At 52.5% G+C, this 22,764-nt stretch overlaps 11 protein-coding genes across 11 annotated transcripts; 3 read left to right on the top strand and 8 right to left on the bottom strand.

Moving 5' to 3' along the window:
* Window positions 1-447: 447 nt before the first annotated feature.
* Window positions 448-2,262, bottom strand: BO85DRAFT_385039 (MFS general substrate transporter; the record flags this gene model as incomplete). Its single annotated transcript, XM_025656573.1, has 5 exons — window positions 448-507; window positions 569-1,639; window positions 1,692-1,861; window positions 1,912-2,046; window positions 2,094-2,262. The coding sequence occupies 5 exons, from the start codon at window positions 2,260-2,262 to the stop codon at window positions 448-450; spliced, it is 1,605 nt and encodes a 534-aa protein (XP_025509912.1).
* A 619-nt stretch (window positions 2,263-2,881) lies between these two features.
* BO85DRAFT_493404 (glycosyl hydrolase family 43 protein) lies at window positions 2,882-4,787 on the bottom strand (the record flags this gene model as incomplete). The annotated part of the gene is made up of 11 exons (XM_025663824.1): window positions 2,882-2,919; window positions 2,979-3,393; window positions 3,450-3,540; window positions 3,589-3,724; window positions 3,780-3,785; window positions 3,837-3,981; window positions 4,033-4,120; window positions 4,176-4,387; window positions 4,448-4,539; window positions 4,611-4,671; window positions 4,722-4,787. 11 exons carry the CDS (start codon window positions 4,785-4,787, stop codon window positions 2,882-2,884), a joined length of 1,350 nt encoding a protein of 449 aa, XP_025509911.1.
* Window positions 4,788-5,056: 269 nt separating this feature from the next.
* BO85DRAFT_211080 (uncharacterized protein) lies at window positions 5,057-5,962 on the bottom strand. Its single transcript, XM_025654614.1, has one exon. It carries the CDS (start codon window positions 5,878-5,880, stop codon window positions 5,326-5,328), a length of 555 nt encoding a protein of 184 aa, XP_025509910.1. The 5' UTR covers window positions 5,881-5,962; the 3' UTR covers window positions 5,057-5,325.
* A 173-nt stretch (window positions 5,963-6,135) lies between these two features.
* Window positions 6,136-7,584, bottom strand: BO85DRAFT_508266 (uncharacterized protein; the record flags this gene model as incomplete). Its single annotated transcript, XM_025664451.1, has 1 exon — window positions 6,136-7,584. One exon carries the CDS (start codon window positions 7,582-7,584, stop codon window positions 6,220-6,222), a length of 1,365 nt encoding a protein of 454 aa, XP_025509909.1. The 3' UTR covers window positions 6,136-6,219.
* A 976-nt stretch (window positions 7,585-8,560) lies between these two features.
* On the top strand, window positions 8,561-9,776 carry BO85DRAFT_482160 (uncharacterized protein; the record flags this gene model as incomplete). Its single annotated transcript, XM_025663090.1, has 1 exon — window positions 8,561-9,776. One exon carries the CDS (start codon window positions 8,561-8,563, stop codon window positions 9,767-9,769), a length of 1,209 nt encoding a protein of 402 aa, XP_025509908.1. The 3' UTR covers window positions 9,770-9,776.
* Window positions 9,777-10,026: 250 nt separating this feature from the next.
* On the top strand, window positions 10,027-14,175 carry BO85DRAFT_432352 (nitrilase; the record flags this gene model as incomplete). The annotated part of the gene is made up of 9 exons (XM_025658378.1): window positions 10,027-10,590; window positions 10,652-11,236; window positions 11,826-11,871; window positions 11,932-11,980; window positions 12,037-12,541; window positions 12,591-12,653; window positions 12,700-13,026; window positions 13,081-13,536; window positions 13,591-14,175. The coding sequence occupies exons 1-9, from the start codon at window positions 10,114-10,116 to the stop codon at window positions 14,173-14,175; spliced, it is 3,093 nt and encodes a 1,030-aa protein (XP_025509907.1). The 5' UTR covers window positions 10,027-10,113.
* A 164-nt stretch (window positions 14,176-14,339) lies between these two features.
* On the top strand, window positions 14,340-15,885 carry BO85DRAFT_464251 (uncharacterized protein; the record flags this gene model as incomplete). The annotated part of the gene is made up of 3 exons (XM_025661975.1): window positions 14,340-14,622; window positions 14,678-14,819; window positions 15,180-15,885. The coding sequence occupies 3 exons, from the start codon at window positions 14,340-14,342 to the stop codon at window positions 15,883-15,885; spliced, it is 1,131 nt and encodes a 376-aa protein (XP_025509906.1).
* Window positions 15,886-15,901: 16 nt separating this feature from the next.
* BO85DRAFT_385038 (SDR family NAD(P)-dependent oxidoreductase) lies at window positions 15,902-16,799 on the bottom strand (the record flags this gene model as incomplete). Its single annotated transcript, XM_025656572.1, has 3 exons — window positions 15,902-16,144; window positions 16,201-16,448; window positions 16,505-16,799. The coding sequence occupies 3 exons, from the start codon at window positions 16,797-16,799 to the stop codon at window positions 15,902-15,904; spliced, it is 786 nt and encodes a 261-aa protein (XP_025509905.1).
* Window positions 16,800-17,203: 404 nt separating this feature from the next.
* On the bottom strand, window positions 17,204-18,878 carry BO85DRAFT_508252 (UbiD family decarboxylase). Its single transcript, XM_025664450.1, has 4 exons — window positions 18,490-18,878; window positions 18,338-18,423; window positions 18,069-18,277; window positions 17,204-18,017 (listed from the first exon to the last, which is right to left on the bottom strand). The coding sequence occupies exons 1-4, from the start codon at window positions 18,539-18,541 to the stop codon at window positions 17,240-17,242; spliced, it is 1,125 nt and encodes a 374-aa protein (XP_025509904.1). The 5' UTR covers window positions 18,542-18,878; the 3' UTR covers window positions 17,204-17,239.
* Window positions 18,879-19,959: 1,081 nt separating this feature from the next.
* BO85DRAFT_454337 (putative short-chain dehydrogenase/reductase) lies at window positions 19,960-21,329 on the bottom strand. Its single transcript, XM_025661264.1, has 3 exons — window positions 21,219-21,329; window positions 20,427-21,154; window positions 19,960-20,367 (listed from the first exon to the last, which is right to left on the bottom strand). The coding sequence occupies exons 1-3, from the start codon at window positions 21,259-21,261 to the stop codon at window positions 20,305-20,307; spliced, it is 834 nt and encodes a 277-aa protein (XP_025509903.1). The 5' UTR covers window positions 21,262-21,329; the 3' UTR covers window positions 19,960-20,304.
* A 262-nt stretch (window positions 21,330-21,591) lies between these two features.
* Window positions 21,592-22,764, bottom strand: BO85DRAFT_454336 (HAD family hydrolase). Its single transcript, XM_025661263.1, has one exon. The coding sequence runs from the start codon at window positions 22,568-22,570 to the stop codon at window positions 21,869-21,871; it is 702 nt and encodes a 233-aa protein (XP_025509902.1). The 5' UTR covers window positions 22,571-22,764; the 3' UTR covers window positions 21,592-21,868.

The following is a 22,764-nucleotide window of genomic DNA, read 5'->3' as shown; positions in this document are numbered from 1 at the left end:
TGTAACATATACAGGAGCTCTTAAGTGTACAATTATGAGAGGATAGCTTTCCTATCTGCAAGTCCAGGCAAATTGGTTAGTGTCTGTGCTCGGATGATAGCAAACCGGGCGTCTCGGACAGCACCGAACAGCCGAAGGTGCCTCCGAAATGCACGGTCATGCCCCGAAGGAGCTGTTGTAGATCCCCCACTTCCCGACTACCAACGCTGTAATCAACATGATGGCCATGTGAGACGAGATTGGAGGGGGCCTGTATTCGTAGCATCCGGTTTGCCTAGCTATGGGGGATTGTAGTCAGATGCGAGATGATATGTTTGTGAGGGAACATCAAGAATCGTATCGCCTGGGCATTGCATATTCTGCGGATACGAACGATAAGAACATTACTAGCGAACAAAGCACATCCTTTGATTCGAAACTTATGTACAAAACCATTCGTCCCCCTCACTACGGCCCTCCAAGCTGCCCCTGGCTTCGAGTCCGTTGCTGGCTGATATACCGTCTCCACTGAATCCAAGTGAGCAAGACTGCACTTTCGAAAGAGCAATGGGAAGAAGCGAGTACTGACCATCGGATTGAAAAAGTAGACTGGAATCCCCAAGAGCAGAATGCCACCTACTACCCCGGCCAGAATCCCCATGGCTGCCGGATAACTATACTTGGCCACCATCGGATTCAAGCCATAGCTGACTCCAAATCCAATGATATTTTTCGTCCCCACGACCGTCACCAACGCTGGACCCGGATTCTTTTCCCATGCCTCGGTGGCAAACGATGTCGTGCGAATGAGTGTCGAGACGAAGGCTACCTGGTAGAGTGTCCAGCCCATGAACGGCCCACCCCAAGTGGCATTGCCACTAGCGGTGAACCCATACAAAATCAACGAGGCTACTGCCAAGAGCCCGGGGAAGATCAATAAGAGAAGATGGTGTTCGGGCTTATGAACACCTCCGGCGCGCCGGGCCAACCAGACAATGACACGGTCGCCCAAGATCCCGGCGTAGAGCATGCCGCCCAGCCCGCCAAATACACCCCCTAAGTTGATGAGGCCAATGCTGGCGGCGCTCCAGCCGTAATTATACTGCAAGACCGTGTCATAGGTAAGAGAGACACCGACGGATCCGCCTAGAATGACAGCGGAGAGAAGTGTGGCATAGATAATGCCGGGCGAGCTGAAGGTCTCCAGCATCTGCCACCAGGTGAGCAGAACGTTGCGTATCGGATGAGGGCAGGGGCGTGGCCAAGCGTTAAGCATCTGGCGGTAGGTCTTCTTGGGAGGAGTGTCGCCACCAAGGTCCGCGTAGAAGCGACCCTCTTCACTAGCCAGGTATTCTTGGGTTTCTGGGACAGTTAGGACTCGGGTCACCCCATATTGGTCGGTGACGACGGCATTGTTGCCCAGGAAGATCGGTCGACGCTGGAACCGCGTTTCGAAGCAGACAAACACCACTAGGACGAGCCCAACGGCAACGGTTATAACAAAAACCCAGTAAAACCAGCGCCAGCCCAGCGCTGCCACTTCGTACGAACTGGCTAGCGTCAGAAGACTCGTCACGATGTTTTGAGTTGCCCAGTAGATGCCGTAAATCGTGCCGCGCTGGTGGATAAAGGTCACCTCTGCCAACATCAAGGGAAGAAGCTATTGTAGGTTAGATCAGCAACAAAAGAAAACAGAAGTACGACTGCCACACCGATTCGGTCGCTCCTGTCGCGAAACCTAATAAGACACGCAACCCGAAATGCTGGGCCCAGTTCTGCGACAAGGCACAACCAATCAACGAGCCCAGCAGAACGGTGTTGGCAATGAGCATCACTGGTCGACGCCCACAAACAAGGGCTAGCGGCAGGATTATGTAGTTCCCTGACGTCGGTAAGTTGCTGGTGGTAACAGAACTGGGAAAGATACCTTACCAATTCCCACAAACAGTGAAGGGAAAGTGGAGAGCCAGACAACCTGGTTGGTGCTGTGACCTTCTGCGCCATACATTTGAAAGAATACATCCAGGACTGAACCCAGACCTCCAATGACGGAGAGTGACATGATAGCTGGGGAAATAAGCTTGACGTTCGTAATTGAAGAAAGAAAGACTCACAGAACCAACAGCAGCACACTACGATGCCTGCCTTTTCCCACAGCGCAAAGTTCAAGGGGTCATTGGGATCGTCACTTGGTACCGGGAGACGCTTAATGCGACCGGCCTCGTCCACCAGAACCTGGTCAGCATGCTCGATGCAGTCGACGGCAATCTTCTTGTCGGCCATGCTGCTAGACACTCCTGCTTGAATAACAAGCCGCTGCATCGCAGCGTGCTCTGGAGGGCTTTATAAAATCGCAGTCCATGTCCACTCCCCGAGCAGACTAAGCTTGATCTGGGGAATGCGGGGGAAGATCTGGGGAATCCAGGACACGAGGCGGCGCCGAGGACATCAGCCCCGAAAGCATTAAATGCCGCCGAGCAGATAGTGTCCCATCGCTGGCATTGTTCGGTGGAACACTCCACACGAAGAGATCCCGTCCAGGGTATGGAGCAGATAAATATCATTGGAGACCCACTGCCAGAGGTGTATGTTAGCCTGCCATGATCAGTGAAGATCTGGGTGGTATAATGGTTCAAGACTTGAGGAGTGATTCGGGGCTGGGCCGTCACGCTCGGACGCTCGGGGCGCCCCGAGAGCTCTAGAATGGCCGAGGGAGATAAGGACACATTCACATCACGCCTACACAACGGGATGAATGTGGTTTAAAGATTCTGAGCTATAAGGTCCATAGAGCAGCAATTTCTATGTACTTCAAAAATTGTTCTGCTGGTCTGCTGTCCTGCATCTGAAACCCCTCTCCCCGCCGTACCCATCCTCATCACTCAAGCTGTCCGGAAGTAATTTACTCCTCGGGCACAAGCAACCGATCGATATCAGGACCTACCCGGAAGATATTAGTTAGCGGCATCTCTGCCCATCTTCTACGCGACGAGACATACCGTATTCCTCCTCATAGGCGCTGAAGGTGATGATATTGTCATCGCCGCTCTCTAGTTGGGCGTTCAGCACCGACGTGGCCGGCGTGTTTCCATTATCGGACGGCAGGAATGCCAAAATCTGCGACTTGCCGTTCACTGTGACGGTGGCGTAGCGCTGGGTAGAATCCCCGTTCTCATACCGCACCTGAATGGTGGTTGTGGTCGACGCGTCACTGGAGATGTTACGCATCTCAAGAGTCCCATTGTCGGACCCTCCAATCCAGCCAACAGACTCGTCGCCCGAGCACCCGCTGCACGAGATAACCTTCGCTCCGTTGGACAGGACGTTGGTGGATGCTTCAGCTTCGGGATCGGTTTCGTCGCCCCCGGATGACCAGGAGCCATCTGTGGAGGGGATCCAGTTGGAGCTATCAATCTGTCGGTCGCTGTTAGTGGAATAAATCAATAGGTTGCTTCTCATGAGGATCTGACCAAGGTCGCGTTGGTTCCACTCAATGTCAAGGGTAGCCAGATGTATGTCGAAGCCATCAGATTCGATGAGACCCAGCGGTCACCCATGTACCTGCTGTCGTCAGTACAAGAGTGTACTCACTTCCCCAGCCATGCTCACATCACGCTCTTCCCAACCTGCATCACAAAGGTGGTCTGGGAGTCATAGGTGTCCGTCCCCGCCGTTGCAAAGTCACTCCAATCACTCCATGTGCCATTGAGGTCTGTGGAAGTGGTGTACTTGTTATCGTTGGCAGCTGAATGAGATGTCAGTAGTCACACAGGATCCTATTGTTTCCGGATTCCACGTACACCATCCTAAACATCGTCAGTGAGGCTATCACGAGAGGGAATCACGAGATATCTAACCAGTCAATTGCGAACCGAACATGAAATAGACCCCATCCTGCTTATAGATGGCCGGTGCCTCGTAATGCTCCGGGAACAGGTGAGTAGTATAAGTTACGTTGAGGTAGTCGTCAGTCAATCTGTCAATCCGCAAACCGTTCGGACGCTGTGAGGTTAGCTTATTTTTGCGTACCGGAATATCTGGTGCTCGGCTTACATCCTCAGAAAGCAAATAGGCCGTTCCGTTGTCATCTTTGTACAGACCGATATCGCGCGACTGATGGCCCAGCGGCTGGAACGAACCACTAAATCCCGATATGAGTTTGTCTCCTGTGGTACGACAACGGGCCGAATGCTCACAGATAATCGTACTGTCCGCAGACGCTTGAGGAGGTGGCTACCCCCGTTTTCGCCTCGCCATAGGAGCTATCGTCAATGTGCATCCACATCACATACTTGGAGGTGTCATCGTTGTAGATGATCTTGGGCCGCTCCACGACACGGTCGGGGCCCAGGTCTCCACTGCTCTGCAAGGAGAGCAATTCACCCTCAAACGTCCACTCGACCAAGTTCTAGAAAGCATCGTCAGACACGTGTGCATGCTACAAGTTATCCAATCGGAGATGACGCACAGTGCTGGAGTAACAGTTGATGGACTGGAAGGCGCTTCCGTTCAGGTGGTTCTCTCCGGCCCAGTAGTACGTGCCGTCCACTTCAATAATGCCTGAAAATCACAGAATGAGAGATGTCCGACCGAATATTTTGAGTCTGCATCTGGATTTATGAAGCACCTACCACCTCCATGAGCTTGAATATGCTGGTTTGTCCCCGCGGCAGTCCATGTCGCTCCCGGAACCTGCCCCTATTAGTTCTCCGAGGTCTAACTACAGCAGGACAGGCACACACAATCTGTAACGATGCAGTCGCAACATTGGCGATTGCCACGGAAGCAAGAAGGACCTGCGCCAACATGATGCTAAGAGTCGATATCAGGCAAGAAGCAGTATACAAAGGTGAAAAGGTATCGCACCGCCAGGGGCAAGCAGGTCAGGAAGTGACTAGGAATATGTACATGATGCGGATGAGGGGATTGAGTGGATCGGGTGATTGGGGGAGAAATCCCCTGCCCGTTATTATATTGCTGACGGTGCCACCTCAACCGTGTCTCATATATCTTCAGGGATTCTGGCTGGCTTTGCTGCAGGATCTGCATTCTTTTTGGGATTTGCTCCGGTGGAGGTTGAAACCCCGCCCGTGAGTCCGATGATCTTTTCCGAGTCCGATTCTTTCCCACCAGCTGCAAGGAACAGGCCACTTCTCCATCCACTCTACTGTTGACCTTAAAGATCGCTCTCTCAATTCTGGTCGCGGTTCTGTTGATGCAATTTGCAAGCCAGAACCCCACCGATGTGACTGTGGACGGAGTACAAGCGTTGACAGCCCAAACAAGTCCGCTTTTAGGGTGACATTGTTCAACAAGCCCCCCACCTCCCTCCAATTGGTTTCCAATCTACATCTGCGGAATTGGGAAGATAATACTGGCGAGCTCGGTGATCTCCTCAACACCAAAACTTTTGAGGCTTCGAAGAATTTCGTCGATCATGGTGGAGGATAGCCCTCTCTTATCGCGAGAGTAGATGTCAATGCCGGCTGGGGTAAAGATAGTTTTGGCAAAATAGGTGACCATCCATTGATTGTCTTCTTCCAGTGTCTGGCCAAAGCCCAGGCATTCCCAGTGCGAGCTCGCGACCATCAGCCAACCCCTGCCGCGCCAATCCCAGGCCCCTTGGTTCCCCGGAGTCGGGGTGTCCACACCATGAACCGACTTGATCTTCTCTGACCCGATGACCTGATATCGGACCAGGTCGTCAATACTGACCATACCGGAGGAATCCGGCGGAAGCAACTGATAAGTGATGTTGACATTGCACTTGCCCTTCCAGAGCGGCAGACTGGAGTGTGTGACATGCCAGGTGCCAAGCAGGAAGTCATTGGTCGGAGGCACACACTTACAACCCCGATTGGCATAAATTTTAGGGAGCCCGATAATGAGGGAGGAAGCCATGGTTGGGATCAATGTCGCGTGGGGTTCGCGATCATGAGATGACGGTGGAAAAGAAAAAGGGGGGCTGGGCTGATTGATGAGGCAAATCCCAATCCATCCCGCAAATTGCTTACTTAGCCGTACAGCATGCCATTCATCAGTATGATATGATATACTATTTCTTCACCTCTCGCGGTCTAATGGATCAGCTACTAAACTGAAGCTCCCACTCTGGTGTAGAGGGCTTTATACAACCATATCAGATTGGGTATTCAAGACATTATCACGGCCACTGCATGCAATAACTTCCCACAGAAAACATGCCCTTCATGATTCTCGGAATTATCGCTTCAAGTAAAATTATCCCGCCAGCTGCGCAGCTGTTGCCGGCATTACAGAGCCTCCACCAGTCAACTGCTTGGTTGTCCCGTTTAACCATCGGTTTGTGGCTGCGCTCGAGTCATAATACAAGGTGTACCCAGCACTGTACACATTGCTCAACGTCCGGTCCGAGTCAGTGAAATTGTTGAGCACTGTGTCTTTGGTCAACGTCCATGTGGATGTCACATCCAGTGAGACAGCAAAGGTCGAAGTGCCATAGCCCGAGTATGCTGTACCTGTCCACGAGGAGTATTCCGTCAGCGACCAGCTGATACTGCTGCCATTGTACGCCACAAGGTCTCCCTCCAGATCAGATTCGGATATTGTGACAGTTGCTTCAGCAGCGGCTGTAGAATCCGCGAAATAGCTAAAATCCTGTGTAACCTGAGAGTAATTGGCGACGACCAAGATGCCCGACGTGGTGCTGATGGATGTACTTGTCAAATGAGAGCTGGCGATAACATTGCCGAACCAAAGCGCTGCCGCCGCCTCAGGGAGAACCGTCAGGCGAGAGTTGGTGAAGTTGATCTCCGAGCCAGACCCCCGTGTCCCAGATGAAAAGACCACTGCTCCCGCCAGCAGGCCTGCAGTAAGATCGGAATCGTAGATGTCAATCTGGGCGGTATCTAAGAAGGCAACGGGAGCCTGCTCGGCATACCCCACGATGTTCTCGGCATAGACGGTGCCCTGACCGTAGATGATGGCGCTCCCAATGCCCGCCGTATGTGCAACGGAGTTGTACACATACACGTAGCCTTGGGGACTGTCCCCGGCAAACGACGAAGATCGATAAGCCCCGGAGTAGTGCTCTAGATTTCGGCCGACAATGGTACCGTAGCCTGCTGCATACAGGCCATGCGAGACTGGACCGGAGCTGTACAGGCTCGAGTCTGAGATGGAAACATAAGTATTATTTCCATAGGAATAGACATTGGCTGCCCCGTTGTGCACTGTCACGTTAACGTGGTCAAAATTTGCCACAGACTCGTTGGCCACATTAACAGCTGCGTTCAGGCCAAAGAAACTGGACTGGTAGAGATCACTGGAGTACCCGTGCTTAACAATGGTGGAGTAGGAGACATTCACGACCGATCCTTCGGTGATAACGAGGACACTGGTATCATTGGCAGAGACTGCAAGCGTTTCATGCTCGATAGTACCAGTTTTATCAGAGTATTCATAAGCCCCCACGATAGCATTGACTTGATAGGTAGTCGGGGTGTAGTCCCAATTCGCCGTCAATGCATCATCAGCTGCATCGGCGGTGAGAGCAGCAAAGTCGCTGGAATCGTGGAGGGTAACCGTGGCCGTGCCGAGAGCAGCAAGGAGAAGAAGAGATAGCATTTCGAATGCAAATGACTAGCTGGATTGGAGAGTGATGCGCTGGATCGACTATTCCACGAGGGGGCGTACCCAGATTATTATAGGAAGTCCCAGACAGCTGCTGCCAATAAATTCATGTTCAAAGCTTAGCCTTGCAAGCACTTTTTGCACGACTTATAAAGAGAGCTGCCGCGTCATCCCTTCATTACAAGCACCATGATTGGTTATGATTGATCGGGTTTGTGAAAAGAGTCTCGAGGATGGGTACAGACAGGGCCGCGTCTCCATTGTCGGCTCCACATCCCAATCACTTTAATCAAGCTTAATTGCTCGACAGCCGACATTGATCAGGACAATAAGGATAGTGGAAAATCAATATGACCTAAACTTGCACATGAGCTATGCCCACTCAAAGCTTATATGACAAGCATAAAACAGAAAGTCTCCCGTTTTGGGGACGTGTAAAGACGTCTTCATTAAATCTCTTGCAGGGGGGAAGGAACACTCCGAATTTCATTCGCAAAAAGCTGCCGTGGGGCCGATGGATATATTGGTCAAGTAGAACCATTTGCAGGGATTTCTACCCCAGATACCGATAGCTTAGCAGGATGTACTGCAAGTTAGGGAGCCATGTGAGCAAGAGCTGGGGTCCTTGGGCAAACGTTAAGCAAGCAGGAAAGTGTATTAACCACATCCACTTCTCCACATTATTCCCCCACATTTTCAAAGTGGGCACTTCCACAGGGTCTTTCATTTGATGCATCACACGTGGATGGTGCAAGTGATTCCTAATTACCTGGGGGAGAATCCCGAAGCACATGAATGGACCACGTCCCGACTTGATATTGCATTTGCCAAACAATGGGAATATTGCACGCAGAATGCCCATATAAGCCGCCATCGCAGGTCTCAAGAACATGACTGGCAGTCTGTGGAACAGTTAGTCATTCGAATCCACAAGACCAGAATCTGCATCCTGCCTTCTTTTACCCTTATCATGCCTCCTCAGCCGTGGGGTATCCTCATAGTAGGAACCCTTCATCTGCTGGCAGCCTTGAAAGCAGCGGCTACCTCATCTACCAGTTCTCTGCCTACCACCGCTGCGTACTATGTCAGTGAAAGCACCAAGACGTTTGCTGAATCGACTCTGACCGCCACCGGAACCGATGAAGCGGTCATAATTGTCAAAGAGACAGGAGTTGCTATTTTGTCTGATGTAACACTGATCAAGACCGGCAACACGACCAGCAGTGATGACAGCTCCTTCACGGATCTGAATGCCGCAGTCGGTCTGGAGACGAATGGCACGGTATATATCACCGACAGCAACATCACTACTAACGGCTTGAGTGCTAATGGACTACACACCTATGAAGACGGCACCACTGCCTACCTCTCCAATGTGTATATTCACGCAGCAGGAGATGATTCACATGGCATCTACACCGCTGGTGGAGCCATCTACGGCGAGAACCTTGAGATTTATACTTATGATGGCCATGGCAGTGCAATCGCCACTGACCAAGGCGGCGGCCTCATCATGGTAGAAAATTCGGCTGCGTACACCTACGGTGCCCTCTCAGCATTGGTATACTCCACGGGAAATATTACAGTTCGTTCCCTTACTGGCACATCAGCCATTGCCCCTGTAGCTTGCATTGATGGTGCAAACTCGTTTACCTTGACCGACTGTGATGTTTCCTCCGGAACGCAGAACAATGGTGTGTTTCAAATTGTGAGTACGGTATCGAGCAGCACAACGGAAACCGCCTATGCCTATGTGAACGGTGGCACCGTATCCGAGACCAACGGCACCTATGCCTTGCTCTTTGTGGCGAACATCGAGGCCCACGTGTACCTGACCGATATCGCCATCTCCATCAGATCCGGGATTCTAGCCAATATCACTGCTGACAGTGATTGGGGTATATCGGGAGAGAACGGCGGCACTGCCAACATATATCTCTCGGGGATTGATGTCACCGGCGACATCTACGTGGATGACATCAGCGCCATCAATCTGTACCTGATCGGGTCAAGTTGGACAGGCGCGCTGAACCAGGCGAACACGACAGGGTCTGCATTTGTGTATCTGGATCGCAGTAGTACTTGGACACTGACGGGGGATTCGAATGTGGAGAGTATCAGCCGGGTGACTGGGTCTAGCATCTTTACTGGTCAATATCGAGTGACCGAGGTTGCTTAGGGGAAGGAATACCGCTGAAGAGATGCGGTGCTGTGGCAGGAAGTCCTGCTGTAATCAATCTGAAGGGGAGTGACATTATAGCTCTGGAAGTAATGATATCCGGTGGTTATTATCTCCGGACTCTGAGCTGCATCCGTTGGGTCTGGGTTCGGAAGGCATTCGCCGATTGAAGGTCCGACCGGCCCGCAATATCCGACGGAGTACATTATTAATTCTTGCTGTCTTCCCCGCACGAGAGGGCATTTAGACTTTCTGCAAATACCATCTGCAGCTCTCCTTCTTTCTGATCACGACTCAAAGTCCCCTGATCTTTGGTTTTTCTTGCATAAAGCCCGACATTCGACATGCCGCAGAAGCTCACGGTCGCGGTGGCGCAAGCCAGCACCCAGTGCACTCTCGCAGCCACCTTGGCGGCCCTGGAGCGAGTGACTCGCCATGCTGCAGCCCGCGGGGTGCACTTGATTCTTTTCCCGGAGGCGTACTTGGGAGGCTATCCCCGGACCTGCGACTTTGGCACAGCGGTTGGTACCCGTGGCGCTCATGGTCGCGACCAATTCCTCGAATACTTCCATGCCGCGGTTGACTTGGGCGACACCCCAACCGGAGCTGGAGACGACTGGGTGAACCGGAGATTGCCCCTTCCACGAGGCAAAGAGTATCGCGGGGATGGTACCCGAGAGGCACTGGAGAAGATCTCCCGCGAAACGGGCGTGTTCATTGTGTGTGGCGTCATCGAGCGCGCCGGGGGTAGCCTGTATTGTTCTGCCATCTATGTCGACCCGCGCGATGGCGCCTTGGGCAAGCGTCGGAAAGTAATGCCAGTGAGTGAAGGCAACTTGTTTCTAAAAGAACGTATTGATCATGCTAATCTGAGACTGATAGACAGCCTCAGAGCGTCTGATCTGGGCTCAAGGATCGCCTTCTACCCTCAAGGCTGTCACCACCGAACTTAATGGGGTTCGGCTGACCATCGGAGCAGCGATCTGCTGGGAGAATTACATGCCGATGCTTCGACAGAGCCTGTACTCCCAGAATGTCAACCTTTATCTGGCCCCTACAGCCGATGCCCGCGACACGTGGCTGCCGTTGATGCGCACAGTGGCTGGAGAAGGTCGTACGTTCGTTCTATCTGCCAACCAATGTGTGCGACGCCGGGAACTGCCCGGATGGATCACAGCCAACTCCCAGGACAAACACAATGGCGATGAATATATATGTAGGGGCGGCTCCTGCATTGTCGGACCCCTAGGGGAAGTCCTGAGTGAGCCCATCTGGGAAGTCAGTACGGATGATGTGACGGACGCCAACGATCCCAATGATCCAGCCATGGCAGCCGCGCTGTCAATTACAGAGATCGATGTGGAGGATTGTGAGCGCGGCCGGTTGGATCTGGACGTAGCCGGCAGTTATTCACGCAATGATTCCTTCAAGCTGACAGTAGATGGGCTGGACCTGAACCCACCTCCAGTATAAGCTGTCGGTGACCCTTGCGAGCTTGATGTATATACCTTACCGCAGAAATGTAATAAGTTGTAGAAGATATTGTTCAGTTGAAGGGTGGACGCATCTGGAGCGGAGCAGGCGAAGAGCGAGAGCCAATGCCATTGCGATATACTGTTAGGCTCACTATCATCAAGTAGCACACACCTTTGGATTGATTGCAGCCTATTCTCCTTTGAACGTTTCGATTCACTAATCCGTGTAATGTCCCAAATAGGCAACCCGGCTCCATCGCCTCAGACAGGAGACTTAGTCAGCCATTACATCAGCTGTAGCTAACCAGTTCCGGGAAATTTGCCTGATTTCGTGGTTTTGATTGATTGGTAGCAATCAGCCTCATCAAATTTACCTGCCATACACCCTTGAATCAGGGCTGCTGATATGTAGAAGCTCTTGGAGACACGAGTAGACACCTTCTTCAGCACCTTAGGATGACCCCTAGTCCGGCGCCTTCACCTCGTTTGGCCTGCCGACGCTGTCGTATTCGCAAACAGAAAGCAAGTCCCCCATTAGTACCAATTGAATCACATCCGCTAATGCAAGGGTCGCTATATAGTGCAGCCAGCCTCGACCATGCACCAATTGTGTGCAGGCAGAAGCAGGTAAGGCTGCCTTGATCGTGCTGCTCTCGTTGATATTCTGTTCTGACTGACATGAATCAGCCTGTGTCCCCAGTCAACGGCCAGCTAGGAAGAGTCGCGTCAATCCAGAGTAAGCTGATCTCCATTCAGGCTGATGGCCAGGAAGCATGATTCTGATCACAATAGGTATGCTCGTGTTCTGGAGGAACGGATAATCGAGCTTGAGTCTCAACAGCGCGGTACCGCTCATCATGCTCTTGGTCTGGGCACCACCTCAGGCCTAAGTAAGGCAGACATGCAACCGACAGAGTCACCTGAACCGCCACGAACACGAATGACTCGAGCCCTGACCGCAGAAGATGCAACTTCTCCGGCATTTCGCCTCTCATCCCATATTCCGGGAGATGCTGAAAGCACGCAAGCTGGAAGTACCCCTTCCGTTACTATCCTCCCCCCCGTTGTCCAAGGCTCTCCCTATCCAGGGTTCCTTCCCGGGACCAACTATGAGATGGAAATCCCTTCACAGACCCAGGATGAGTTGATCCAGACATTTCTTCAGCGGGTGAACCCGCGTTATCCCTTCCTCCACGAAGGAACCTTCATTGCCTGGTATGAATCGTGGAAAGAATCTAGGAACTTAGGTGTGCCCCTGCCGCCGCAAGAGCAATGGAAGGCATTCTTCATCAAGATGGTGGGTTATTCGCGATTCGCCTGCAGCGCATACTGACAGCTAGCGACAGGCACTTGCGGTCAGCCTTCTGATTGCACCTCGAGTATCACCCCGGGATATGAAAGTTTCTCAGGTAGGAGGACCGTGAAGTCGCAATGTGCCCCCGCTGAAGATCACAGGCTCTGTATTCATCCGCTACATCATCTCTGGATGCTGTGTTCGCTTGTCTTGACCCGGTATTGCATGCACAGGCCTACCTACTGTGCACACTGCATGCACTACACTCGCCTTCTTCGCAAACGGTCTTGACCATGATCGCTGCAGCGGTGCGTTGCTGCGTGGTGGCACAGTTGCATTTGTCAGAAGTAGAACACCGGCCACAAGAACTGCTCTGGGAAAGGCAGATTCGCCGCCGTGTGTTCTGGTCTGCTTACGCAATTGATCGCTTGGTCAGTTGGGTTTATCATGTCCCGTGCACTCTCGTAGATGAAGACATTCAGGTTGAGGTGAGATGTCGCTCGTAGCATAACAAAATGGCGGCTCTGACTTGAATAATACAGCCTTTTGCAAACATGAACGACCACGAGATCAAAGAATGGCAAGTCCGGGCTGATCGGCTGGAGCCGGATGCATCCACCCCGCGCAGGACACAAGTCTCGTCTGCTCTTCATCTAATCCGCGGTCGGAGAATCCAGTCTCGCATCCTGAGCATTATGATGCGAGCAGACTATGACCAGCGACTTGCTGAATCTCATCAGTGGCGTCTTCATATGCTCGAGGTGCTGGATGAGTGGAAAGCGCAGCTGGAGCCCCATAGCGACCCGCTCTCTAAGGGCTATACCAGCGAAGGATGGGTGGGCATGCTGTACAACTATACAGTGCTCCTCCTTTATCGACCGACAAAAGCGAATATGAGTGACTTGGTCATGGAGCATTGTATTCGAGCCTGTACCGACATCGCATTGACGTTCTGGAAGTACCTCAAGAGCCGCCAAACGGCTCAACTATGGCCGGGGGTGAGTAGCTGTCCCCATCAACGTCTCCCCGGATAGCAACTAAAACTCTTGTAGCTCCTTAGCCAGTTTGGGATAGGCATCACACTGTTATACTGTCTGTGGGTGGTGCCTCCATCACAACAATCCATCGAGACTCAGTCACCAAAGATTGGCCCAGCCATTCGAACATGCTCAGTGATTCTGGCAGTACTGTCCGAACGGTGGACTGAAGCTGAACCTTTGAGGGACATTTTCGATCTCCTGGCGGACTCCATTCCGGTCTATTGGTCTCATGATGGAGAAGCAAGGCGTATTTCGACGTCCTCGGCAAAGACCATCCAGGAATATTTGCCCCGAGTGACGGCCATCGTCATCAACAAAGAAATCATGCGCATGCTTCATGAGATGGCCACTGAGGAGTATCCGTGGGCTGCAGGTGGGACAGTCAATATGGGTGACTGGTCGTCTAATGATGTGCACAGCGCCCAAGATTGCCCTCTATGCTTGGGAACCCGAGCACACCGAGCGGACTTGCCTTCGGTCAGCTTTGACGCAACGAACCTGTGGCCAGGCTTTGATAATGATACGGATCACTCCTTGCCAGCTTTGTCTGGGGAATACTCGCTATTCCCGGGACTGCTGGGCTCGATCGAGTTTTGATCCTTCGATCCTTCAGCTGATGCACTGGTTAGTTATGCAGCCTGATTACTAACTGACCTGCATAACATGACAGTTATCTTAGACCCCCTTTTGGATTCCCGCTACTTTCACTGCTTGAACTCTTCTGGCTTGCTATCCTAATAAATCTGGTCCACCCCCCACCCATGAAACTATCTCCTCCAGCAGAGGACGATTTCGTCTTCGTAAATGTCTCGCGTCCGGACGAATTCAAGTCTGCGTCAACACAGCGCACCATCCGGCGCCGTGTCATGCGCGACATTGGGAGATCGCGTCGCCGCACTCGCCCGGGGCAACCAACTTGGTCCGTCACCCTAAGAGCCCCTTCAGATCCCGTCACAGAGCACATCCCAGTGTCGATTGACCCATGCAATACGACGTTTTATCCTGGCCCTATGAGCGACCGCGCGCTACAGCTCATGCATTTCAGTATGCCCCTCAAAATACCAGCGTCTCCTCGAGCTTACCTATCTGACCCGCGTAGTGACTACGGACCGCGACTACGTTTTTCGTCCCTTTCGGACGGTATGGTTCTCCTTGGCATTAACTGACACCACTGCCGTCCTTGTGGCCTTGGCCAATGCTGCCATGTTTCTTGATCAGCGCCTGCGGGCCCAGATGTACAGGTACGAGACTAGTACAGAGTGTCTGAACTACTACGGCCAGTGCATCCGGCTGGTCACGCACCGGCTGGCAGATACCCATGAGAGTCTCAGCCAAGGGGTTATCACGGCCATATTAGGTCTGACCTGTCACGATGTTTGTCAATCGCCGCATTTTATATATCGATAAATGTTAATTCAGCAGATAGCTCTATGTGGGTACGCTAGATCGCTGGAAAATTCATATTAGTGGCCTGGGACGTATCATCCACTTGAGGGGTGGATACCGGGGCCTAGATGACAGTATCACGCGCTTCGCTATTTGGTAATCTTTTCAATCCCGTCGATATCCTATCGATGTATGAGCTAACTGTTCGGCATCAGGCTTGACGTTGCGGGTAGCGTGATGGAAGACTCCCGCCCACGGTTGCCAACTCCGCCGGGATTCGCATCCCAAGTCCCCAACATCCTCTCTCCCACTCTGAGAAACCTACTGGGGAACATTGTTGCAAGATATAATTGTTTCAAAGATATCGCGACTGCTTTCAATTATGCGAACTTCCTTGTTCAATACACCGACGGGTCCCTTTGTCGTTCCGAGGCAACATGGCTAAACGAGGATAACCTCACTGTAATAGAACTGTTTGGGCCAGCCACACATTTCCTACTTTCCATGTCGAGGCCGACCGAGATAAATCCTAGCACAACAGACATACCAGTTCTACAGCTACGCGAAGCACTCCGGCTGGTGCTATTACTATTCCTTGGCACATTGAAGCAAGCAGTCTTCCTCTTTACCGCCCACGAATGCGAATATCTGCGATGCAAGCTGTCAACGCTCATTTCACAGATGGAGAAGGCCAACTACGACGACTCATGTCTGAAACTGCATCTCTGGGTTCTCGTAACAACGTCTCGACTCTGTCATTCTATCCAGTCATCGATGTACCGTGACGATATCAGTGCTGTTCTGAACCTATTAGGCATGGGGAGCAAGGAGGGCCTGGATCTGGTTCAAAGTATCCTGTCCACTGACATTCTGGATGGCTATCTACCTTTCCTCCCAACGCTAGAGACCTCAGGTTCATAACCATAACCATCGCACTTTAGCCACCTACAATTCCACCACTGACGGAAATGACCTGTCCGGAGATCCAGCGACTCTTTTCCGAGCACAACAACAGTACTGCATCCGCAATATCCTGCACGGTTCCCAATCGCTCCTCGACTCGGCTCATGGGAACCAATGTCTTGTTAATCCTTTCTGCCACCTGCGGCGGCAGACCATCTGTATCTACCGGACCTGGAGAAACTGTGTTGATGGTGATGCCGCCATGATTGCGACCAAGCTATGCACCAATTAGTACACTCCTTATGTGAGATCTCAACCACGTCTTCAGCTTACCTCCATCGCAAGGGAAAACGTCAGCGCATCCATCGCCGCCTTTGAAGCACTATAGACTGACGATCCCGAGATACCCAACTTGGACGCCACCGAACCGATGTTGATGACCCGACTTCGTGGCGGCATGTGTTTCACTGCTTCCTGCATGACGTAGATTGGACCAAAGACGTTGACGGCGAAGGTGGTAGCTAGAGCTTCGGGGGCAGCGCTGAGTACCGGGCCCGGGGTGCCAGTAGCGGCGTTGTTGACTGGTCCAAGTTAGCAAGCGTCAGAGCCAGGGAAGTGGAGATGTTCGTGGACAAACCTAGGATATCAAGCCTTCCAAAAGCATCAATAGCCTCTTGAACAACTTTCTGCGCTCCGTCAGGCCGGGAGATGTCAGCCTGGACAGCTAGGGCCTGTCCGCCCGCGGCGGTGATGCTCTCCACCACGGTGGCAGCGGAAGGAGCCGTGGACAGCGAGACATAGTTGAGAATGACCGCTGCACCATGATGAGCTAGAAGAGTGGCAATGGCCGCGCCGATGCCTCTCGTTTTGCCTGATCCAGTAACAAGAGCTACTTTGCCTTGAAGACTAAGAGAGGAATCGGACTGGGGCATTGTGGATGAGTGATGATGTTGGGGATAATGGGAACCAGAAATTTGAGGGATCAAGGTGCCTTTTATGTCTTGCCAGCGGATATTCACGAGAAGGGAACAATGTAGAAGTGAGAGATTTTTCTGCCCTCCAGCATGGTGATATTTGCCGCCAGAATCCTGGAGGCTATACACGATTTCCCGATTTGGCAAACGGTCCCTAGTCCCTGCAGCTCAATCTGGCACTAAGCTGGATGCAGTTAGTGCTGGTAAGTGGATATAATATAATACTGATCATTGGTTGGAAGCTGTTGTCATTACTTCTATTCCTATTCTGGCTTAGCATCGCTCCGTTGAGAAGCTGGAGAGTAGACTCGGCAGAGGGCATCTTGGATTCATTCTGACACTAGATATGATACAACAAATATCTCCTACATACCGGTTGACCGAGGATCACAGCTGAATCATTCAGTTGCTGTCACGATTGTCCGCGACTGCTGCGTCTGGTATCCGGTCGTGTCGAATTCCACGCTACCACTACTGCTTTGGCTCAGGCTGCTGCTCTTCCGCAACTCTTCGGGCTCATTTGTGACGTGGAACTGGCGATGCTCCCAAATCTCCAACGGCTGCTCTCGAGTAATGTACTCGCCGGATTCGGTTGGGTCGATCGTAGACCGGCCCTGGGACTTATCGCCGGCGCGGAAGCGGGATAAATGGATGGTCGAGCTGTCCAAGCGACTGGTGTATTTTCCATGGCTACGGTCGTATGACGAATGGGCCAGGAACGCCCGCCAATTAAACAGTCGGCGAAACAGAGTCCAGGTTTGAGGAATGTTGGCCACGATCACTGCTGTGGCAGCCTCGCGGACGTACCAGTCCACCCATTGGTCGCCATATGGATTAGACAAGGAGTAGTACTTGGACAGAATTGAGCACAGAATCACAAAAGCCCCCAGCGAGAAGACTGCACAAAGCGTGACCTTCTTGACCAAAGTAAGTTTCGCCTTTATCAGCAGGGGTAGCGGAATGGCCATGATCATCAGGTCAGTTAAGATGTTCAGTGTGAGTACCAAAATCAAGTGATTGCGATAGACGGAACACTGGAGGTTCTTCGGCGGCACGGACCAGTATGCGGAAAAGGGACGACACCAGGCGGCAAAGAATAAGATCTCCACAATGACGAAGCTAAGGGCACAGAAGGCACCGATAATCTTCACGATCCGATGCTGCGAGAGTCCGGAGCTAGAAAACAATCAGATGCTGTGTCACAGATTTCACGCAAGGCAAACCCACGTCATAGTTGAATACAGCAGTAGCAGGCAAGCCTTGCAACCCCAAATGGTGGCTAGCCACATCTGCTCCACCACAATGACCAGCTTGCTACCTGTGATACGGTCTGGAATGGAGGAGGGCTCGATGTCACCGAATTGTTCTCTGGGGATCTCGTTGGTGCCATGCTTTTGCACTTCAATCAAGAACACGGTCAGCAAGATGTAGAAGACCTGTTATGGCTGTGAGTCATGGGGCCGTTATTTGGATGACAACTTAAAGGTCAAGCGTACAACAGTAAAGCACATCAACAAATCCTCGAGTTGAAGATGGCGGGGCACTCCCATCTGCAACGTTCGGGAGACATAGCGCAGTAGGGCTGTCACGATAGGCGATCAGCACTGATCAGCATCCTGTCACGCCGTCTTCCCCGACGATCACTTACTGACTAGCAGCACCACCGCTAACCACACCCAGGTGTTGGCGCTCGACACCATGTTCTGAAAAGACAAAAGAGTTGCTTTTTCAGAGAAGTACCGGGTGTGATCTGTTAGGCTGATGGCGTAGCAGAAGGCACCTCCCAGGTGCCTGGCTCCTTTTAGCTGTTACAGCTTCTGCTGACACTTGCTAGAGCTAACAAGAGGACAGCGAATAGCACGCCGGCCGATTGTATAGCCTCTCAACGGGAGATGGGAGCTTCCATTGCGTGTTAAGGGGACGTAGGCAACAACCGGGAGCTGTGTCTTGTAAGTACTGCTTTACGAGCTCCTATGCCGCTCGTGACAATAAAACCTCCGATTCCCCGAAGCAGCCTTGAAGCCCAGTTGGGCCCACCTAATTCTCAAAGGGGTTATTTCGCGCGTGCATACGATTGCTGGAAGCCCTTCCCACGAGGTTCCATCCATGCTTCCATGTTTGAGGCGCCCGTGGCTCCAGGGCCGATCGCGGCAATCAAATAAGCCAAGGGAGAGTGAGACTCTGGTGTAACTGCCTTATTGTCGATGTCGTTCTCGGGATGTGTTCTACTTAAAAGGTAGCCTTTTCTACAGTTGATCTGCTGATTGGAATGTCGCCCTCTACTGAGTCTTTCCCTTGCGCAGCTGAATATTACAAGGAGTAAGGGTGTAGCTGCGCGGGTAATTTTCATGGCCAAGGAAAGCGGCGTATTGACACACTCGTGTTAATAAGCCCACTCTGGAACGGCCCAGCTTGTAGTACCGTTCCAAAGGTATGGGAATTAAGATCGGAGCGGGAAACTTTGCGGTGAAAATTCTGTCAACCCGTCCACCAGTTCAGGACACGCGCGGGTTCCTATGACTGCTGAGGGTGAAAGAGTTGTTACTATGATCATTGCATGCGGCCCAGAAATTGTTCAGATAAGTCGCATGGGTTGGAAAAGTGGCTTGAATGCAGCGACAGTGTAGAGCGCTGCTGCTTGGTTCCTCGAGCTCGTGTAGCGAACCCGAATAGTGTCACTTCGGGCACTGTCCGGTGGCTGACTCCAGGGCAGAAACTGGACCAGCCGGCCGAACGGGCCAACTGATACGATCCAAGGTCTCAGCCGTAAATCTTATCTCTAACCAGTCAGCGGTAGGAAGTCTCAGGAATAGAAATTACCTGCTCTCGCCGTTCCATGGGTCACTACCACGCTCATTCCGACCTCGTTGACGGGAAGCATCACAACCTCAATGGCTTGTCCACAGACTGGTGGTATCACCAGCGAAGAGCAACTCCCGTAGCAAATGTGGGAGAAATTACCTCCACCAATGTCCAAAAGCCCAGATGCTATTGACGTGGTTGGTCCGTTCGGCACAATGGACAGACAACTTTTTCTGGGCAGACTTGTGGCGCATCGACTGCGCTATGAATGTTACAATTTGTGTGACGGTAAGGAGTGTTCACCCTGAAATCCCTGGGTGTTTGAAACTCAAATTAGGCATAGGCATTATAGACAGACAGGATCTAAGTATGATGCCATCTTGTACCAATTTTTCTAGGCTGTAGCCGGATATTGGGGAAAATTGATTTCCAAGCGCTTCTTGAATTTACACCATGATCATTCTACTTCTCACAAGACATAGGAAGCATGCTTTATACATACTAGAGCTGTCATACCAGGGTCGGCTTGCCAAGAACTGTCTTCAAGCATGTTCTCATTAATGCCACTCTATCCGGATTGGCATTCCTTGTGCTCGATGTAGCATCAGACATCTATCATAGAATGGACCTCCAACTGGTCAAGGTCAAATCTCGGTCCAGTTTACCTGATAGTAAAGCCACCGTCTACGCGAATGTCCGCTCCATTGATCATCCCACTTGAGTCCTGTTTTACGAATAAGAATCAATCGGAAACACTCCTCAGTCAGTGGGTCAGCTGCGTACCTGACAAAGAAATAGAACCGCATCCGCAACCTCATCTGGCTGCGCAAATTTGCCTGTCGGGATCGTCTTCAAGAAAGCCTCCCGCACATCATCCTGCCCCCAGGCCTTCTGTCCCAGAGCGGTCCAGGCCACCGTTGGCGACACGCTGTTCGCTGTGATACCGCGGCCTCCCCATTCAGAAGCCATACTGCGCGTTAGCCCCAACAGGGCTGCCTTGGAGGCACAATAGGCCCCGTGGCGATGGAGGGCCACATGTGCGGCTTGCGAGGCCAGGTTGACGATGCGACCCGGAGGCGGCGGGTTGGGTGACGAATGAGCCACCTCAGCGGCGGCCAAGTACAATCGCGCGAATGCCTGCGAGCACAGCATGGGGCCCAGGACATTGGTATGCAGATGCTTCAGCGTTTCTTCCGGCGGGGTGAGCTCTAGATCACTGAGCGATACATAGCCGGCCGTATTGACTAGGATACTGGGGAAGGCACGGGCAGACTGCGTCGTCGTCGATGATGGGTTGAGAACGTCCTCCTTCAGGGTGGTGAAGACGGACTGGACAGCCTCGGGGTTTGTGATGTCGCATTCATACGTTCGGATTTCCTCGCCCGCGGGTAGCTCGCCGTAGCCAGCCTCTAGCAGCTCATCGCGTCGGGCAGCCTCGAAGGGGGCATACAGAATAGCTAGCCGAGCACCTTGTTGGCGGAGCTTCTTGCCGATACTCGAGCCCAGGCCGCCTTATCGGGGACAGGCAGTCAATACCCAGCACGAGAATGTAACGAGGGTTGAGGCAATGCCTACCTAGGCCACCGGGGAGGATGGCGAGCCGACGCGCAAAGGCCATACTGTCGTTGCGCCAATGGTGGAGCAGTCAGGAAGTATACAGGAAGCCAACAAGAACCTGGGGTGAGGATGCACTGACAACAACGGTTCAGATGGTTCCTGAGACGCGTGGAATCTCCCCGCACCGGCCAACCAGGGATGTGACGTCATATTGCATGTGCGTAGTTGACACGGCGACGAAGGATCTGGATGGATTCAGTATCGACCGGACCACGCTTGAAGAGCGAAATGACAAGGCCCGCTGGCAAGGACAGGGGAAAGTTGGGACTCACACCAGGCCGGTGCCTCCTATCTGCCAGCAAGGAGAGACTACTCTCATTTACTAGACTGGCACCTACACGAACCGGGGACCTATTCAACGACGCAGTTACACACACTCCATTTAGTTAGGTTAGAGGCATCCCCGGGATTGCTACTCTCCCGGAGATTGCAGACCAGTAGGCTGGTGAAAGGGGGAGATGTGGGGTGCCTTGATCCCCAGTATCGGGGAACTGAGACGAGCAATAGGTCTATGTGGATCTAAGTCTATGCGCATCGCGTGAAAAACGAAGAGCTGCCTACACCATCGTGCCTTGTCATGAGCGAGATGCCAGAGGGTTTCTCGCCAATCACGATCTGCCCTCCACGATCTTAAGCACATCTTCTAATGTCTCCGCAGTGTGATCCGGTTGTAGCCGTTGGCACTCCTCAACGTCGCCCTGACCGTACCGACACCAGCACACCTGTGCCCCAATGTTTCTTGCGTATAGGATGTCCGTCAATGTGTCTCCGACCATCAGCACGCGCTCCGCCTCCACAGCATCGGGCGCCCCGAGAGCCTTCCAGTTCGGCCAGAGCACGTCTGTGAAGCTGGACGGATCCGGCTTTCGCTGGACGCCGGCCACACCATGACCCAGGATGAGGGAATCTGGAAAGAACTGCAACAGGTCGGTCTTCTCCAGGGCCGCCTTCACTGCGACCGCAGCTTTGTTGCTGATGATGGCCATGGGTTGATTCCGGTCGTGCAAGGCTTGTAGGACGCCGCGAGCGGCGGGATAGGGACTCGTACGGGATTGGCCATGGATAGCATACAGCTCGCGGTAGGTGGGGATCCAGAGAGACTCGTCGAAGGTGGTGGGATCGGGGTGTAGACTGCGAAAGGTGTCCCCGGGAGGCGCGCCGGTGGAGACGAGCGGGCGAATGTCGCTGGACGAAGGCGGAGGATGGGAGGGCAGGAGGCGTTGGAAGGTCAACTGGATGGAGTGCTCGATGGCATCGTAGGTGTCGAACAGGGTGCCGTCAAAGTCAAAGATGACGAGCTGGTACGGCATAATGATGGTTGCTGCTGGTGCTTTTATTCTAAGTTGAGTATGTCCTGCGAAGATCCAATTTTAACTTCTTTTTCTTCTTTTTGACTCATTCCCCCATATTGCACCAGCCACCTCCGCCACTCTTGGAGGTGGCGCAGAAAGTATCAGCCACACCCGGTCTGCAAAGTGCAACACGGTACGGAGTAGAGGTGTTT

Source organism: Aspergillus piperis (genome assembly GCF_003184755.1).
Source record: "Aspergillus piperis CBS 112811 unplaced genomic scaffold BO85scaffold_36, whole genome shotgun sequence".
Taxonomy (NCBI): Eukaryota; Fungi; Ascomycota; class Eurotiomycetes; order Eurotiales; family Aspergillaceae; genus Aspergillus; species Aspergillus piperis.
This window is presented reverse-complemented; position numbering and strand designations above follow the sequence as displayed.

What these genes read in the sequence shown, in the direction of transcription:
- BO85DRAFT_454337 (XM_025661264.1), bottom strand. Translation starts at nt 21,261, where the DNA reads ATGGCCTTTGCGCGTCGGCTCGCCATCCTCCCCGGTGGCCTAG. An exon ending in CATCCTCCCCGGTGGCCTAG is followed by an intron (nt 21,155 to 21,218) that starts GTAGGCATTGCC and finishes GTCCCCGATAAG; the next exon opens with GCGGCCTGGGCTCGAGTATC. An exon ending in CGGTTCTATTTCTTTGTCAG is followed by an intron (nt 20,368 to 20,426) that starts GTACGCAGCTGA and finishes TTCGTAAAACAG; the next exon opens with GACTCAAGTGGGATGATCAA.
- BO85DRAFT_211080 (XM_025654614.1), bottom strand. Translation starts at nt 5,880, where the DNA reads ATGGCTTCCTCCCTCATTATCGGGCTCCCTAAAATTTATGCCAATCGG.
- BO85DRAFT_508252 (XM_025664450.1), bottom strand. Translation starts at nt 18,541, where the DNA reads ATGGTGTCGAGCGCCAACACCTGGGTGTGGTTAGCGGTGGTGCTGCTA. An exon ending in AGCGGTGGTGCTGCTAGTCA is followed by an intron (nt 18,424 to 18,489) that starts GTAAGTGATCGT and finishes CTATCGTGACAG; the next exon opens with CCCTACTGCGCTATGTCTCC. An exon ending in CTGCTGTATTCAACTATGAC is followed by an intron (nt 18,018 to 18,068) that starts GTGGGTTTGCCT and finishes ATTGTTTTCTAG; the next exon opens with CTCCGGACTCTCGCAGCATC.
- BO85DRAFT_454336 (XM_025661263.1), bottom strand. Translation starts at nt 22,570, where the DNA reads ATGCCGTACCAGCTCGTCATCTTTGACTTTGACGGCACCCTGTTCGAC.